The 16,195-nt window shown below is 52.1% G+C and overlaps 3 protein-coding genes across 7 annotated transcripts in view; 2 read left to right on the top strand and 1 right to left on the bottom strand.

The window, feature by feature from the left end:
• Positions 1-360: 360 nt before the first annotated feature.
• Ccer2 (coiled-coil glutamate rich protein 2) lies at positions 361-3,343 on the top strand. 3 transcript variants are annotated; one of them, XM_023721496.1, is made up of 5 exons: positions 361-1,231; positions 1,347-1,381; positions 1,517-1,604; positions 1,958-2,442; positions 3,051-3,343. In XM_023721496.1, exons 1-5 carry the CDS (start codon positions 1,183-1,185, stop codon positions 3,138-3,140), a joined length of 747 nt encoding a protein of 248 aa, XP_023577264.1. In that variant the 5' UTR covers positions 361-1,182; the 3' UTR covers positions 3,141-3,343. The 3 variants fall into 3 exon arrangements, with proteins under 3 accessions (XP_023577264.1, XP_023577265.1, XP_004636928.1); XM_023721497.1 differs by having other exon boundaries at positions 1,347-1,384; positions 3,054-3,343; XM_004636871.2 differs by having other exon boundaries at positions 1,347-1,384.
• Positions 3,344-3,469: 126 nt separating this feature from the next.
• Positions 3,470-11,256, bottom strand: Nfkbib (NFKB inhibitor beta). Its single transcript, XM_004636793.2, has 6 exons — positions 10,989-11,256; positions 6,007-6,112; positions 5,606-5,927; positions 4,642-4,730; positions 4,291-4,557; positions 3,470-3,623 (listed from the first exon to the last, which is right to left on the bottom strand). Exons 1-6 carry the CDS (start codon positions 11,165-11,167, stop codon positions 3,522-3,524), a joined length of 1,065 nt encoding a protein of 354 aa, XP_004636850.1. The 5' UTR covers positions 11,168-11,256; the 3' UTR covers positions 3,470-3,521.
• A 238-nt stretch (positions 11,257-11,494) lies between these two features.
• The window catches only part of Sirt2 (sirtuin 2), a 23,082-nt gene continuing 18,381 nt past the window's right edge, over positions 11,495-16,195 (top strand). The window contains exons 1-5 of one of the 3 annotated variants that reach the window (XM_023721520.1): positions 11,520-11,603; positions 11,979-12,045; positions 12,417-12,463; positions 15,496-15,544; positions 15,941-16,054. In XM_023721520.1, coding sequence (XP_023577288.1) covers position 15,544; positions 15,941-16,054 — 115 coding nt within the window. In that variant the 5' untranslated portion in view covers positions 11,520-11,603; positions 11,979-12,045; positions 12,417-12,463; positions 15,496-15,543. Of the gene's footprint in view, positions 11,604-11,978; positions 12,046-12,416; positions 12,464-15,495; positions 15,545-15,940; positions 16,055-16,195 lie in introns of all 3 variants that reach the window. The other 2 variants (XM_004636791.2, XM_023721521.1) reach the window with 2 other exon arrangements.

Raw genomic sequence — 16,195 nt, 5'->3', positions numbered from 1 at the left:
GCATCTGTGACCACAAGGACTGTCACTGAGCACATGTGGAATGGCTTGAGGGCCACCCAGAGGGGTTATGAAGATGGCAAGTGCCCCCATCTCTGGGGACAAGCTGGGCAGTCTTAAGTGGTTCCAGCCCCAGATCTCCCCAGATCCAGCCCCCGACGTGCTTTCCACTCTTCAGCAGGCTTGTGAGTGGCCCTCACACCGCAACTTTACAGCACTTCCTGAATCCAATCACTGTCTTCTCTGGGGCCCTTCTGTGGGGCTTGTCCACCCCATCCCTACTCGGATGTCACAGAAGCCTCTTCACTGTCTCCCTACTCCTTGTGAGCATCTGGGACAGAGCAAGGCCTTCCAGTGCCTAGAGCTGTCCTCAACTTCATCACAGAGGAAAGGACAAAGGGCAGGACCTCGCATCTGTCCTCTTTGGGTTCCTTTCTGTCGTCCCTGCATAAAGTGTATTTATGTGTGTTGTGTCTCTCCTTCTTGTGTCCACTCCAAGGCTGGGGTGCCGGCCAGTTTGTACACTACTGTAGTGCCACAGCTTAAAAGAGTAGGTGCTCAATAAAAGTTTTCCTGACTAGGGCCAAGGATATATAGCTCAGTGGTAGAACATTTGCCTGGCATTCCTGAGGATCTTGGTTCCATCCCTGTGCTGCAGAACAACTCACCAGGTGGTGTGTGGCACTGCCTGAGCACTACATTCCTTGTTTCCGCTTCACCCACAAGCTACAATAAGTCATCACCTTTTTATACATGGGACCATTGTAGGGATGTCGGGCAGCTGTCCTAGGCTGCACACTGCCCGAGTGCTGGAGCTAGGCACTCAGGCCAGAATCTGACTCTGCCTCTGAGAAGCAGATAGGTGAGACCCACTCTCCAGATGCGGAAATGAGGTGCAGAGAGGAGCTGGGAGGGGTTCAGTGAATGGCCACTTGTGGCTTGGAACTTGGGTGAGCTCCTCGCCCTCCATAGCACTCTGAATGGGAAGCCTGAGGGGTGCATGCATTGTGAGGGGCTCCATGAATAATTGAGAGTTGTGGGCAGGTTGGCCGTCCTGCAGCTGTCCAAGTGACGTGGGTGAGGGAGCAGTGGCCACATCACTTCCTCGCCTGTAGGGCCACCCAACAGGTTATAAGGCGTTGGCAGCAGCCGCAGAGCTGAGGACCCGGGTCCCGACACCCTGCCATGGTGCACTGCGTGCTTGTCCCTGCACTTTTGCTGCTGTTAGGGGCCGGTGAGTGCCAGACTCCAACCAGGGGTGGGTGGGCAGGCGGACGGACTGGTGGGCGGGCTGGTGGACCTGGTGAAGGCTGGGTTGGTACCAAGGACAGCGCCCGTCTCCTCCACAGCCACTGCCGCTCCCCTGGTGCCCAGGCCCCATGAGGAGGTGAGTGTGGACCCCTTGCCTCAACTCACCCCATGGGGACCCCTTCCTGCCCAGCTTCCTCCACAGTCCCCCAACCCTTGAGCTACCCCACCCAATCTCCCCTGCCCTCTGACCCTTCACTCCTGCCCCCAGCTGACTCGCTGTCTGGCGGAGGTAGTCACTGAGGTGATGACCCTGGGCCAGGCCCAGAAAGGACCCTGCACAGCTCTTCTCCACAAAGGTAAGGGGACCCCAGTTCTTCTGCAGGATTTTACTCCATGCACCAGGGCTTTGCCCAGGGTACCCCACCTGCCCTCCCACACACCACTTGCTGTCTGCACAAAGGGGTGTCCTGTGGGACCCAGCCCCCCCCTCCCCCGGGCTGTCCAGTGCTTCCACCAGATGCAGCCTGGCCCCAGATCCCCCCTCCTCCCGACTCTGTCCCTGCAGGGGGACAGGATGGAGCTGGGAACACCCCTAACATCTGCCCCTCCTCTCCCAGTTCTGTGCTATGGGACCTCAGGCAAGACCTAGAACTCTTCAGGGTCTCAATTTCCAGGCTTGATGCTCAGAGCATCTGTCTCTTTCTGCCAGAGATATGTAAGACGGAGCTCTATGGCTGCATGCCCCCCAAGGAAGAGGGACTGCTGCATGGGGACTCCAAGAAGCAGGAAGCTGGGAAGACAAGGTCCAGCCAAGAAGTGAGAGATGAGGAAGAGGAGGCAACAGAGAGCACCCACAAGGCCGAGGGGCGAGAACAGGCCACCATCGAGCAGCTCCACAGCCGGCTCTACCAGCAGGAGGAGAAAGAGGACAAGGAAGAAAAGGAGCCCGTGGAGACCGAGGACCTGTGGCAGAAAAGGCTAGAGGGTGGAGAGGGCCCCCAGAAGCGGATGGCAGAGAAGGGCAGTGATGAAGAGACATCCCAGTTTGAGGCAGAGAAGGGTGTGGAGGTGCAGGGTAGGGGCCACAGGCTGTGGCAGGGGGCCGAGAGACATGCAGACTCAGCGCATGGTCACCACCACCACCAGCAGCAGCCAGAGGCAGAGGCCAAGCAGGAGGGTGCTTCAAAGCAGGAGGTGAGTGGGGGAGGAGCACTACGTATTGCCACAAGCAGCTCCCGGACTGGGCAGCAGCACACAGCTGATCTGCCACCAACAAATCAAAATGGCCTAGGCCAAGGTCTAGGCAGCAACATTTAAATCTAAGCAAGGTCTCTGTTGGCTAGAGTGCTTCCCATTTGAGATTACAGTCACTGGGAAGACCAACATTACAAGTGTAGTCGCCAGGAAGGCCACCATGACTGCCTAGAAGCATCCGAGCTAGCCACCCCTGCCAGTCCATAACCATCAAGCTGGCCACCAGGAAAGTGGCTGCTGTAGTGGGCTCACTATTTGGAGTGACCCACTGCTGGGCAGTAGAGGGTAAGATGTCACCAAGATGGGTGACACTAACAAAGCGGCCATCACATCACAAATGGGTCACCCAAGTTGGCCCCCTTTGGTTGTCCCACTGAGCAGTCCACAAAGACCATCAGATTTGCAGGTTGTGGCAAACAAGATGGTATCATTGCACACCACGAGGACCAGGATGCCTGCTGTGGGCCACCATTGTGAGAAGTGACAGGTGCCCCTTAGGGCAGCTGCTTTTGCAGGTAGGCACTGACCACTGTTTCTGATCTCACCAGGAGCATGCCATGGAGCAGCTGGAGCACATGAGTGACGAGCTGAAGAAGGCCACTGAGATCCTGGGGGAGGCACTCAGGAGGGAGGGCTGACCCACCTCACCCCTTCCTCTTTCCCCAGCTGTTCTTAGGGCTTAGGACTGTTGACCCCAAACCTGGCACCCCATCTACCCTAACCTGTAAAGGAGAGAGGAGGGGGCTACCTTGGAACCAAGTGTGAGGGGACAAGTCTGAGCCAGGTGGGGGCTAGGCTTAGAACCACTCAAGGAAACACCTCCAACACCCACCAGACACACACATACACCCACCTTCTGAGTGAATAAAGCACAAAGAAAACCACTGGGGCCTGTTGTGTAGCCCTTGACTTGTGTGTGTGTGTGGGGGGTGACCCAGATGACTGGCAAGGGCACTTCAGTCTGGGCTCTAGTCAGAACAGAGATTTTATTAAACTGGCAATTATATTAACAAAACAAATCAGATGGGATCAGGGTTGTCAGGAAGCGGTGTGGACACTGGGGCAGGAAGAAGCTTGCTTTGGCTCCGACCACTGTGGACCACAATGTCATCGTATTCATCCTAGGAGCAGAGCAGGTGGCAGGGGGGCTCAGGTGGTTGCCACCTTGCCCTCTGCCCAAGTCACTCACTGTACAGATCTGGTCTTGCCTGAGTTCCCTGCTCCTGGTTTAACTTCCCATGCCTGGTGCTCAAGGCGCCCTTTCCAAGTCCCAGCTCCTAGGCCTGGGTCCTCCCACTACACAGGCCAGACCTGTATCCCACAAGCAACTAGCGGTGCCTCCTCCACCTCTCAGCCTTAGCCCAAATTCTTCACCCCCACCCCCATTCCACACATCCCTTGCCAATGTCCTGGCACTTGGGCTCTCCAGTAAAACCTCTCCTCCCCTCTCCTGGCAGCCATGTTCTAATCCCTGCTGCCAGTCACCCGCCAGCAGCCTGCGTTCTCCAACTCTTGCACCCCCAAATCTCTTCCCATGCTGTGTCTACTCACTACAACCAAGATCTCCCCCCCTCTGCCCAAGCTGTGCTCACCACTGCTTCAGCTTTTGCACCGCCTCTGCCCACCTTCTTCCTGCCACCCCAGCCAGTACTCACCACTGCCCACATCACTCCCACGGCTACTGAGTTCCCTAACAGAAGTGGCCCAAGGGTCACTGTCTCGTCACCTAGTCACCTTGCTTCCTTGACCCCTGCCAGGCTACCCCCTACCACCTTCCTCCTGACTCACGCCCTCATCTCTGCTGTCGCTGTCACTGTCACTACTGCTGCTGCAGGGGCCAGGCTTCTCATCTTCATCGTCAGGCTCCGGGGCTCCATGTAAGCGGAGGAGGTGGGCAAGGACGCTGTTGCGCCGGAGCAGGGCGCTGCCCAGTGGGGTGCGGCCCCCATACATGCGGGCGGCGGGGTTGGCACCCGCCCTTAGGAGAAGCTCCAGCACATCGGCCGCCTGTGCCTCCACTGCCAAGTGCAGGGGACTCCGGCCACATGTGGGCTCCTGTAGAGCACAGCAGAGGTCACTAGCCTGACTGGCAGACGCCCACACACCTACACACACACACCTGCGCCTACAGCGCCTCACCGGTTTGTTGAGGTCAGCTCCAGCATCCTGGAGCACACGGACCATTTCTGCATCTTTGTGGATGACTGCCACATGGAGTGGTGTGTGGCCTGGGGACAGAGTAAATAGTGTCAGACAATGGGGTGAGGTCCCTGGGCCACCAGTGCTATCATCCCACAGGAAGGCCATCCTGTGTACATGAAACAGGCATGGACATCACATGCCCGAGTTCAAGGTGGTCTGACGGTCCTGGCCTCATCCCCTGGCAATGGGATGTATGGGTCCCAAGGTGAGGAGTCTGGGGTCTTAGGATGGGAGCTCTAGATTGTGGGGCCAGAACACCTGAGTCTCTGGTCTCATTTCACAAAAGATCTGGGACCTGAGCAGCTCAAGAGCCTGTGACCTTCCTTGGGTTGGAGGGTGGGCTCTGACCACCAGGCACCAAATGACCTCAGTCCATTTGTGGAAGGCGCTGGGCCCTGGCAGCTGGGCTTCCTGGTCAGGGAGCTGAGACTCAGAGCCAGGGCTCTGGGGGACAGGCCCTTCCCCACAAGGCCTGATGGACAAGCCTACTGGCCCTTAACCCTGCTGCCTGAGGCTGGGACCCTGCAGTCTGCAAAGCCAGGCTCTCAATCCCTGAGTCCTGAGTGGGCAGGGGCTGTGCTGTGTGCCTAAAAACAGCAATCCTGGATGGACTGCACCTTGCAGTAGGAGCTAAGCTTGGCTCAACCACTGGATCCTGGCAGCTTGGGCTCTGGGTCCCAAGTGGTCTGAAGCCACCATCCTGGATCACTTATGTCCCATTCTCCATTATCCAGGGTCTGAGTGGTAATCCTTGGTCCTGAAGCCAGGGTCCCTGAAGCCCAGGCTTAATTTTCCAAGGGGCTGGGTTTTGAGTTAGAAAAGCTGAGCCCAGAGCCAGCTGCCCCACCCTATGGGGACCCAGTCCCACCTGGGTGCTGGGTCCTTCTCCAACCCTCCTCACCCTCGTAATTCTCGGCCTCCAGCTGTAGCTTCCAGTCCTCCTCACTCTCCTCCTCCTTCTCCAACTCAGGCTCAGGGTGCAAGGCAGCTGGGGTGTGGCTGGTATCTGGGGTGTGGTCTCGGCTCTGTGTGAGGTAGCTGTAGGAGGCTTCCTGGGGGCGAGGCTGGAGCAGCACACGTGCACAAGCCGGGGCCCCCACACGACAGGCTAGGTGCAAGGCCGTATGACCACTGCGCTCTCCCACCAGCAGCCCTGCACCCGCTGCGTACAACTTCTCCACGGTGGATGCCTCCCCAAGGATAGCTGCCAAGTGCAGGGCTGTCTACAGGAGCAGAAAGCAGAGGTTAAGGTCACACGGAGGACCCTGGATCCCATGCCCTGCACTGTCCCCTGTGGCTTACTTGGCCTAGATCATTCTGCAGGTCCAGATACTCAGTGCCCGCGGAGAAGCCCAAGAGGAAGTCCAGGAAGGGCTCATGCTGATGAATCACAGCCAAGTGCAGTGCTCTGGGGGCAAAAGCAGGGGGCAGAGGACAGAGGTCAAGCACTGTGCCCGCCTGCAGCAAACATGGAGCACCTACTGTGTACTAAGCACTGTGACCACAGTTCTAGAAACAGCCATCAGCCTCTGGGAGGAGAGCAGAGCAGGTTAATCGATGTTTATGAAGTGGGACTTCCAGTTCCCTTCAAAATGAAGTAGTACTGGGGGCCAGGGAGATGGCTCAGTGGAATAAGTGCTTCCCTGGCAAGCACAAGGGCCTGAGTTCAATCCCTGGTTCTGCAAAAAAAAAAAAAAAAAATGTAGTATAGGGCCTGGGATATGGCTCAGCAGCACAGCTCCTGCCTCGCAAGCATGAGGTCATGGGTTCAATTTCCAATACAAAGCAGAGAGAGAGAGAGAGAGAGAGAGAGAGAGAGAGAGAGAGAGAGAGAGAGAATATCCTTCAAAATGAAGTAATATGACCAATTTCTCTCCCATCTGAAACAACTGAAAATAAAATCAGACCAAAAAAGTATAAGACTCAATAGTTGTGTTGTACTTTGTTTTGTTTGTCTTTTTAAAGAAACAGGCTCTCTTGCTATGCAGGTCAGGCTGGCCTTGAGCTCACTTTGTAGCCCAGGCTGGTTTCAAACTTGCAGCAATCCTCCTGCCTCAGCCTCCTGAGTGCTGGGATTACAGGTGTGTGCCACCTTAATTCTGAAGACACTAGACATCATGAAATAAATCACAGTAACTCCTGAAAGACAGGGAACACGAGGTGATGCCCTACAACTGACTGCCACAGTTACTGTCCAAGAGAATTCCTAAGCTGTGGGTGGTACAGAGACAGGAAAGGTCTCAGGGTAACTGAGAGTCTGGAGAGACCAAGGTGCCTGAGCCACAGGCCCAGCATCTACAAGGCGAGAGCTGCACAAGGAGAAAGCCCTGGACATCTGCAGAGGGTCCCAGCAAGTATTCAGGAGGGCACCAGCCAGAGTCTGTGTGTGAGTCCAGGGATGAAGGTGGGACAGCCACCTAAAAGGATTAGAGAAAAGTATCCATCATAAGGCCCAGGGAGATAGCTCAGTAGAATAAGCGCTTGCCTGGCAAGCGCAGGGTCCCGAGTTCAATCCCCGGTACTGAAGAAAAAAAAAAAAAAAGTATCCATCATTCATTCAGAATGGTGCCTGTTCCTCCTAGCTGGGCTGGAGCAATTCGGCATTCACATGACCCTGGGTGTTACACTCACGAAGGTTTTGCCTCAGTAGTGGGAAATAATAAATCAGCTCAGTACACAACTAGCAAGTCATAAAGGCAAAACTCAAGAAAGGATCAAACTAATTTGAAGTGATTTAACTGCATCCCAGATCAATACTCAGGAATAGTTATACAAATACAAAACTGTCCAGCCTAACAGGGTAAACTTCTCAATGTGTGGCTTCCTTTTATTTTATTGTATTTATTTTTGGATGTATTTAGTACAGGGTCTACAGGGTCTCACTCCACAGCTCACACTCATTCAACTGCGCTATCTCCTCAGCCTGACACAGGTGTTATAACTAGCAAGCAAGAATATCAAAATAACTACTACTCACACTGGGCATAACAGCACCTGAAATGACACAGTACCAAGCGGGGTGTCCTCCCAAAGCCTCATTTGATCATAGTTTTTTCGGAGGTGGCTGAACCTAGAGTGTGTGATTGATGCCTAGAACAATGCTGGGATTAAGGGTGCTGGGATTAGGGGTAAGGGACTGCTGAATCAGCCCACTGATCAGACTGACAATGCCCTAATCCTGGTAGACTGGATATAATATAAAGGACAGAGAGAGGCTTGGCCTATGCTCTCTCTGTTGTTGCTTGCACTGCCTTCCACCACCATGAAGTATTAGCTCTCTGTCACGTGCCACCAGGCCTTGGAGCCGGCTGATTATGGACTATAAACTCCACAAACTGTGAACTAAATAAACCTTTCCCCTTTTAGCTTTGGGTATCAGGGGATTTTGGGGGGTTTTCTTGGTGGAACTGGGGATTGAACTCAGGCGCTTGTGCTAGCCAGGCAAGCACTTACTCTACTGAGCTATCTCCCCGGCCCTGAGTATCAGGGGGTTTGGTGCTATTTTTGTTTTGTTTTGTCTTTTTAAGAAGGGTCTCTCTATGTGACTCAGGCTGGCTTTGAGTTCATTTTGTAGCCCAGGCTACTCTCAAACTCTCAAGGATCCTCTTGCCTCAGCCTCCTAAGTGCTAGTATTATACGCATGCGCCACCATGCCCATTGAGACCCTATCTTAAAAGGCAAAAATAAAAGACAGGGTCTTGTTATGTAGCACAGGGTGGCCTCAAACAGAGATCCTTCTGCCTCAGTCTCAGAAGGATCCCAAGCCCAGTAGTTTGAGACTACCAGCCTGAGCCATAGATCCCAAGACACCATCCCAAAAGAGAAAAGAGAATCAGTGAGTTAAGCGACAGCTTCAAGAATCCTTATATATGTTTAACTGAGGTCTCTAAAGGAAGGGAGATGGGGGGAACTACCCGCTCACCCCCCTCTCCTGTCCCTCTAGGGACAGGAGCTTTCTTTCTCTCAATAAATATATTCTGCTCATAAAAAAATAAATAAAAATAAATAAAGGGAGAGGTAGATAAAACATTACAAGAAATAATAGATAGAATTATTTATTTATTTATTTATTATTATGTGTGTGTGTGGCCAGCTCAGCCCACCAGGGGGCGGGGCTGGCTGGCATGTGGTGCTGGGGGATTGAACCGCGGTCCATGTGCTTTGCTAAGCTTGTTCTAAGTAGGAGCTTTAGACCACTGAGCCATCTCACCAGCCCATAACATTCTATGGTCAATTTTTTTTTTTTTTTTTTTGCGGAACCGGGAATTGAAGTCAGGCCCTTGCATTTACCAGGCGAGCGCTTATTCCACTGAGCCATCTCCCCAGCCCCAATAGATGGAAATTTGTCAAATTTGATAAAAGTTATAAATCCATAGATTTAAAAAGTTCAATGAACCCCACAAACAGGGAATATGAAGAAAATTACAAGGTTTGTCATAGGCACATTGTTCAAAATCACTGAAGACAAAAGTCTTTTTAAAAAATTTAAAAAGCAGAACTGGGTGTGATGGTGCATGCCTGTAATCCTAGCACTTGGGAGGTTGAAACAGGAGGAGAGAAAAAAAAGAAAAAATAAAAAATAAAAAATAAATAAATAAATAAAAAGAAAGAAGCAGGAGGAGAGAGGTTGAGACAGGAGGATCTCTGTGAGTTTGAGACCAGTCTGAGGGCTACAAAAGTAAGCACAAGACCAGCCCAAATTGCACAGTGAGACCCTGTCTCAAATCAAATAATAAATAAAAAGGACAAAACTCTTCAAAGCTTCCAGAAGCCAGGCACGGTGGCACATGCCTGTAATCCCAGCACCTGAAAGGCTGAGGTCAGTTTAGACTACAGTGAGTTCAAGCCACCCAGAACTATATAGCAAACTGTTTAAGGGCCAGCGTGATAGCTCAGCAGATTTAAGCACCTGCTTAGACAGACACAGGGGCCATGGGTTCAATCCCAGGCACACTGAGATGAGATTGAGGCTGGCGTGGTGGCGCACACCTGTAATCTCAGCTCTTGGGAGGATGTAAACAGGTGGATCACTACAAGTCCGATCAACACCCTGTAGACCCTTCCCTAAAATACAAAAAAAAAAAGTCCAGAAAGAAAAAAACAAATCAGACCCAAAGTAATCAGAAGAAAGAAAATAATAGCATTGAACAGGGACCAATAAAATAGAAAGTAAAGGAACAATAGAGAAATTCAATAAAACCAGAGCTGGTTCTTTGAGATCAGTCTTTACTGAGTGCCGCCTATGGGTCTGGTTCTGTTTGAGTCACTGGGGACATAGCAGTAAACACAACAGACCAAAAAACCGGGGTACAGTCCCTTACATGGGCCTTTCATTTTTTGTATGGGGGATTGAACTCAGGACCTGGCTTGTATTTGCCAGGCAGGCACTTACGCTGCTGAGCTATCTCCCCAGCATGTGGGCCTTTAAAGTTGCTTGGTCACTCACCCAGAATATTCTCCTCTGGGTTTAACTCCTTGTCTCATTTTCTTGTTTTTGAAAGCATTTATTGCCTTTTGACAGACTTTTTTTCTTTCCTTCACTGTGTCTTTTACTTTTCAAAATAAAAAACTTCAGAACGTTTATGTTAGGTGTCATAAATTTACCCTGAGATTTTACCAATATCTTATTAATTTTGATACACTGCATTACTTTCACAATTCAATATACTTTCTAATTTCTATTTTGATTTCTTCCTGTTTCTTTTCCTTTCTGCCAACGTTTCTATATAGCCCCACTAAAATAATCCATAACGATAAATTTTTGCCTGTTTTCCTGGCTGCCACATCACTCATATCTAAAACGTAATAGTACGTGAGAAATATTTCGTTAACAGATGGATCTCTGTTCTCATGGAACTACATCCTTGAATTTAAGATTTGAAGACCAGTGCTCACAAAACAGGATCACAGAGTCAAGGGAAAATATTAATTTTGGAAATCAAAGTCTAAAGCCCATAAATCAAAAGCTAAGTAAGACTGTTTGGAGGTTACAGGTCAGTAGCAGTCTGAGTCAATGTTTCACCAGGAAAGTTCAAATCGGATTTTGGGTACTAGGGTGTGGATTCTAGGTGCTGAAAATATAAGATTTGAAGTTATTGGGTTTGGATGAAAGTAGGACAGCAGTTCTGTTACGTTAGCACTTTGGGGTTAGGAGTAACCCATCAGGAAGTCTAACGTCGGAAGTCAAATTTAGGAGTTAAAAAGTTAGGAAGCCACAGGGATCAAAGACTGATAGGGAAACAAACGTCAGATTCTAGGGCTCAGTTTGACAAAGGTTCACTCACGTGTCCCCGTCCTCAGTGACGTAGCCAAAGACCAGGGGCGCCCACGACAGCCCTGGGCCCAATTCTGCGCCCAGCCCCGAAGCTCCAGGAGCCGCTGCGTCGGGACCCAGAGAGCCCAGGCCGCTGTCGCACCATTCATCAGCATCCGCAGTTTTTCCCAAGCACGCGACCCCGGCCATAGCCCCAACCACCTCCTTGACCCCCTACGGCCACCCGCCGTCTGGGCTCTGTCGGGAGCTCTGGCGCTTCCGCCCTACTGGGAATTCCCCAACACGCCCCCTAAATTACCCAATCAGAATAGAGAAAATTGCTCACGTCCTGCCCCCATAATGTACTATGACCAATCAGAGTATTCAAATAGATTACGGCTCTCGAGTCATTCCCGCATTTTCCGGACGCCCTTTACCAATATGGCTGCCAACGCCAGTCTCTCTGGGACTTGTAGTCTGATCCTCGCCTATCTTGCGGGAACAGGTCTACGTGACCGCAATGGCTGCTGGGAGTTGTAGTTCTGTGCCCTATCCTTGCCCCTCCTATTTCCGGTGCCGTCACGGGACAGAGCAGTCGGTGACAGCCCCGAGGGCCCCCGCCCCGCTCTCATGGCTGAACCGGACCGTGAGTCGGGGACCCCGGTGGGAGGGTCGGGCCGCGCCGGGGTCTGACTAAGGGCTGCAGGCCCCGGGGCCCGAAGGCACGTGCGGTAGGCGGGAGATAGGGGCTGCATGGAGTGGGATTAAGGGGGCTGTTGCTAAATGAATGGTTCATATCGCTAGATTGGCGGGTTGGATTGCGAGTTTTAAGGGTCTGTTTAACATGTCCGTTTGCTAAGTTACTACTGATCGCGTGTTTCTCGCACTTTGATTGCTAAAGACCCTCATTACTAAGGATCTAAGTGGCCTTGATCCTGGTTGTTAAGGGTACCTGTTGTAAGGGGCAACTATAGGATGCTAGAGGGGACCCCTGGTGTCCCCTCCTGTCTCTTCCCTCTAGTTCCTGTGCCTCTCCTAAACCTACCACCTCCACTGCTCCTCTCTCCCAAGCCTGCCTCCCAACCGAGGTATCACTTATCTACTCTTTTTGACAAACTTTCTTCTGCTTTGTAACCTAACCCTCTGACACTGACACACACTACCTTTCTAACTACCCCCAAGTCTTCCTTCAGCCCTGTGTCCCCTGTTACCTCCTCTTCCTCCTAAACCTTCTGAGTTTTGGCCTCTGCTGCCCTGACTAACCACCTCTACAGCTAGCCTCCTCCACTCCAGCCCACGCTTTATTCCATCCCACTCACCCAGTTTTATTTTTATCACCACCTGACCCCAGTATAACTAGATTGGTGGGTCTTTGGGCCCCACCTGCTCCTTGAACCTCTTTGTTCCCCTCTTAACCATTCCCCCCACTGTAACCACCTCTGCTCCCCCTCCTCCCCAGCCTCTGACCCTCTGGAGACCCAGGCAGGGAAGGTGCAGGAGGCTCAGGTGAGATGGGGATCGGGTGGAGGGAAGGAGAGACATGGACTTGCTCCCTCATTCCCCACTGGCGGGAGGTGGCAGATGGGAGAGTGTTACCCCTACCCTTAGCCCATTGCCCCAACCCCTGGCCCCACCTGGCACAGCTTCCTGGGGACTGTCAGAGAAAAGTGCACGTCTTGACCCCAGGCTTGCCCTCCCAAACTTACCTCCTTCCTTGCTCTGGGCAGCCACTCCAACCCATTTCTTTCTCACCCTCATGTGTGCTAAGCCTGGAAGAGACAGATATCCAACTTGGCACCTGAACTCACGGATCTCATGGACAGATGACAAGAAAATGACCCTATAGGGTGATTGTGAAAGTAACTCAGGGCACTGTAGGAGCCAGAGCAAACTGTGGGTCACGTAAAACTCCTGATGGGGCCTTCCTAGAGGAACCCAAAGGCTGATCTAGGAATCAGACTGAGCTATAGACACTGTGTAGTGAAGAGTGACTTGGAATTTTCTTAGACAGAGGTGAGAAGTGGTGTTCCACACAGTGGTGTTCTACAGCTTGTGCAGAGACCTGGGGCAGGAAAGAGTGTGATGCATTGCTTTGATGACCGGGTGGCTAATGATACCCATGGTTAGTGTTTATTGCCTGCTTACCACAGCCAGAAACTCTGCTCAGTGTTTCTTGGCCACTTCACTCTCCTTTAATCTGCCTCTGAGGAGTAAGGCCCACCATGGCTGTTTTACTGACTTGTCCTTTGGTGGAGGAACCGGAAAGAGTTTGAGACCAATAGTACTTGGACATGTTGCCCACTGGATGCAGCAGGGAAAGGATGCTTGAAAGTACCTGCCAATGTCTCCCACTCCCACATACTGGGCAGTCCCCTCCCCCACAGTGCCTTACTGTCTACACTCCAACCAAATGCCAGACAGCGCTCACCTATGACACACCTCATATGTAGGCCAGAAGCTACCTGTGATTCGGCTAAGTGTGGTGCTGTTTCTCTAGCCCCTTTTTTTTTTTTTGGCGGAACCAGGGATTGAACTCAGACCTTTGCACTTGCCAGGGAAGCGCTTATTCTACTGAGCCATCTCCCCGGCCCCTCTCTAGCCCTTTGGAGGCTGAGGCAGGAGGATCTCAAGTTTGAACTCAGCCAGGACAACTCAGCACCTAGTGAGACACTGTCTCAAAATTTTTTAAAAATAGAGATGGAGATGTAGCTTAATATAAAGGCCCTCAGTGCAATCCCCGGTATTGAAGAGGAAAAAAAAAAAAAGAAACTAAAGCAGCTGCAATTACCCCACAAGGGACAGCAGAGCTGTGTCAAGGACATGACAGCCTCCTGTCAGTCCTCAGTGTCTCACTGGCCTGGGTCCCAGAACACAACCATGGCCTGAGAAAATGTCTCATGGTCAAAATGGATCTTCAGTACCAAAGAGAGACGAGGACGTGAACTCCAGCATTGTCGCTAATAGGGCAAGACTGGGAATGGCCCAAACGGCTGTCGAGAGCTGAGTGAAGTGAGCTGCGGTTCATCCATACAATGCAATACTGTGTAGCTGCTTAAACGAACAAGGTGGATCTGTGCTATATTGTTCAGTAGAAAATGCAGTGGGTTGACTTATTTTTGTTTAAAAAAAAAAGTATTTTTATATACAGAGAACAAATCTGCAGTAACTACTGCTGTACTGTTAATAGTGGTCATCCCAGCAGATAGACTGGGGAAATCACAAGACAAGAGCCCATATTACATGTCTATGGCCAGAGCTTTGGTAAAGCTTTTGTAATCTTAAAATGGATAAAAAATATTAATATATTTGCAGGAGAGATTTTCATTCAGAACATCTCAGGAGGCCAGGGAGATGGCTCAGTGGAATAAGTGCTTCCCTGGCAAGCGTAAGGGTCTGAGTTCAATCCCTGGTTCCGCAAAAAAAAAAAAAAAAAAAGAATATCTCAGAACCAGTAAAAAGTGACTGGGGAAGGGGTGAGCAGAGGGTCTGTGTGCAAGAGGCTGAGCCCCAGGCTAAGTGTTTGGCAACACCATTAGGGGCCAACACAGGTCCAGCCCATACCAGGCGTGTTCAATAGTGGATGTTTTGCAAGCGCTGCCTTCAGAGCTGGGTGTTCAGTGCTGAACACGGACAGTCTCTGCCCTCATGTTGCCAATGGCATGGTGAGCTGTGGAGATGTGTGTGATCAGAGGATGAGGGTAGAGAAGCCAGAGAAGGGGCTCTGAAGTAGGGACATGTGGGCAGGCCATCCTGTGGAGGCTGAGTGGATAGGACACCCTGCAGAGGTGGGAGGCAGGCTGGGGGACAACGAGACCACAGTGAGTGGCACCTGGGTGGAGGAGGAGGGGTGCTGAGTCCGGCCTATAACAGGATGGGAGGGAGAGACCTTGAAGTCACATGGACAAGGTTTCTGGGAAGCCTCAGGAGCCCTGGGTCTGGGGACAGCAAGGTGGCATCAGCAGCAGCTAAGCAAGGCCATTGACACAGGTGTGGCAGGTAGCCAGAGAAAGTGTGGAAGGGAAGCAGGAAAGGCGCAGGACAGAGTCCCAGAGCACTGTAGTTGGGAGGGCCCAGGGGGGAGCACCAGGCCTCTGGCAGGCATTATCTGCCCCTGCCTTCACAGAGCAGGCTTGCGAGGCTGCTGGGGAGAGACAGTGCCCTGTTTTCCAGGGGACTGGGACACTGGTATGTGTCAAGAACAATGCCCAGGGCTCCCTGAGCGCTGGTGCTATGCTGGACGCGTCCCGTTTATTACCTGGGTCCATCCTCCCTTCAGCCCTCTGTGCTCTGTCTTCAAGATGAGGAGCACAAAAGCCTGCAGGTGAAGGCGTTCTCCCGGTCATGCTCCTTGGGAGCAGCAGGCCCAGGCCTCCCCAGGCAACCTGTCCCAGAGCCCACACGCTGGTCATACCACCCTTCACTTCCCTGGGACATGTCGCAGAGTCTTCCCTCCCAAGTCTGGCAACCCCCACCCACCCACTCCCCTTCTTTCCTAACCCCACCTTTTGGGCATGGCCATCCCACCCCACCCCTTCCAGGACGTAGACTCAGACGCTGAGGAAGGCGCATCTGGAGGAGAAGCAGAGAGTGAGTGTCCTCCTTGGGGGGCAGGGCTGTGGGGGTGTGATTTTAGAACAAAGGCTGGGGACAATGCCTCCTCCACCAAGAGTGACATACAAAGTATGTAACTTTGTTGGATGTGGTGGCCTATGCCTATCATCTCAGCACTTGGGAGGCTGAGGCAGGAGGATCACAAGGCTGAGGCCAGCCTGGGCTACATGGCAAGTTCCAGAGCCCCTGTCCACTGCACAGCAAGACCCTGTCTCAAAAAACAAAACAAAACAGTATGCAGTAAAAGACGCAGTGCTGAGTAAGGCTGGGCAGTGCATGACTCCATCATTGGGGGGGGGAATTCCAGGGGTTGGGGTGGACCCCACGCATCCTCGCCGAACACTCACCCAGCCACTGTCTCCTTCTTATTAGTGGATTTCCTGAGGAACTTATTCTCCCAGACCTTGGGCCTGGGCTCCCAGAAGGAGCGCCTGCTGGACGAGCTCACCCTGGAGGGGGTGGCCCGCTACCTACAGAGCGAGCGCTGTAAGTCACCCCTACCTGCCACCGTTCCCCTCCTGGACCCACATGACCTCACACCTTTTGCTTAGGAGTAGCAAGAAACCCAACTCTTTGCCAAAAAAGGAATGTGTGGACCCTAAAATACAGCTGTAGGCATGGCTGGAT

The sequence above is a fragment of the Octodon degus genome, unplaced genomic scaffold (genome assembly GCF_000260255.1).
Source record: "Octodon degus isolate 3935 unplaced genomic scaffold, OctDeg1.0 scaffold00083, whole genome shotgun sequence".
In the NCBI taxonomy this organism is placed as follows: domain Eukaryota; kingdom Metazoa; phylum Chordata; class Mammalia; order Rodentia; family Octodontidae; genus Octodon; species Octodon degus.
The sequence above is the reverse complement of the archived record's forward strand: the minus strand, read 5'-3'. Positions and strand labels throughout refer to the sequence as shown.

Excerpts from the sequence above, each read along its gene's own strand:
- Ccer2 (XM_004636871.2), top strand. The coding sequence starts at position 1,183 with ATGGTGCACTGCGTGCTTGTCCCTGCACTTTTGCTGCTGTTAGGGGCC. Across the intron at positions 1,232-1,346 it reads TTTGCTGCTGTTAGGGGCCG|CCACTGCCGCTCCCCTGGTG; the intron begins GTGAGTGCCAGA and ends TCTCCTCCACAG. Across the intron at positions 1,605-1,957 it reads CACAGCTCTTCTCCACAAAG|AGATATGTAAGACGGAGCTC; the intron begins GTAAGGGGACCC and ends TCTTTCTGCCAG.
- Nfkbib (XM_004636793.2), bottom strand. The coding sequence starts at position 11,167 with ATGGCCGGGGTCGCGTGCTTGGGAAAAACTGCGGATGCTGATGAATGG. Across the intron at positions 6,113-10,988 it reads GTCACTGAGGACGGGGACAC|AGCACTGCACTTGGCTGTGA; the intron begins GTGAGTGAACCT and ends TTTTGCCCCCAG. Across the intron at positions 4,558-4,641 it reads GAGCTGACCTCAACAAACCG|GAGCCCACATGTGGCCGGAG; the intron begins GTGAGGCGCTGT and ends TGTGCTCTACAG.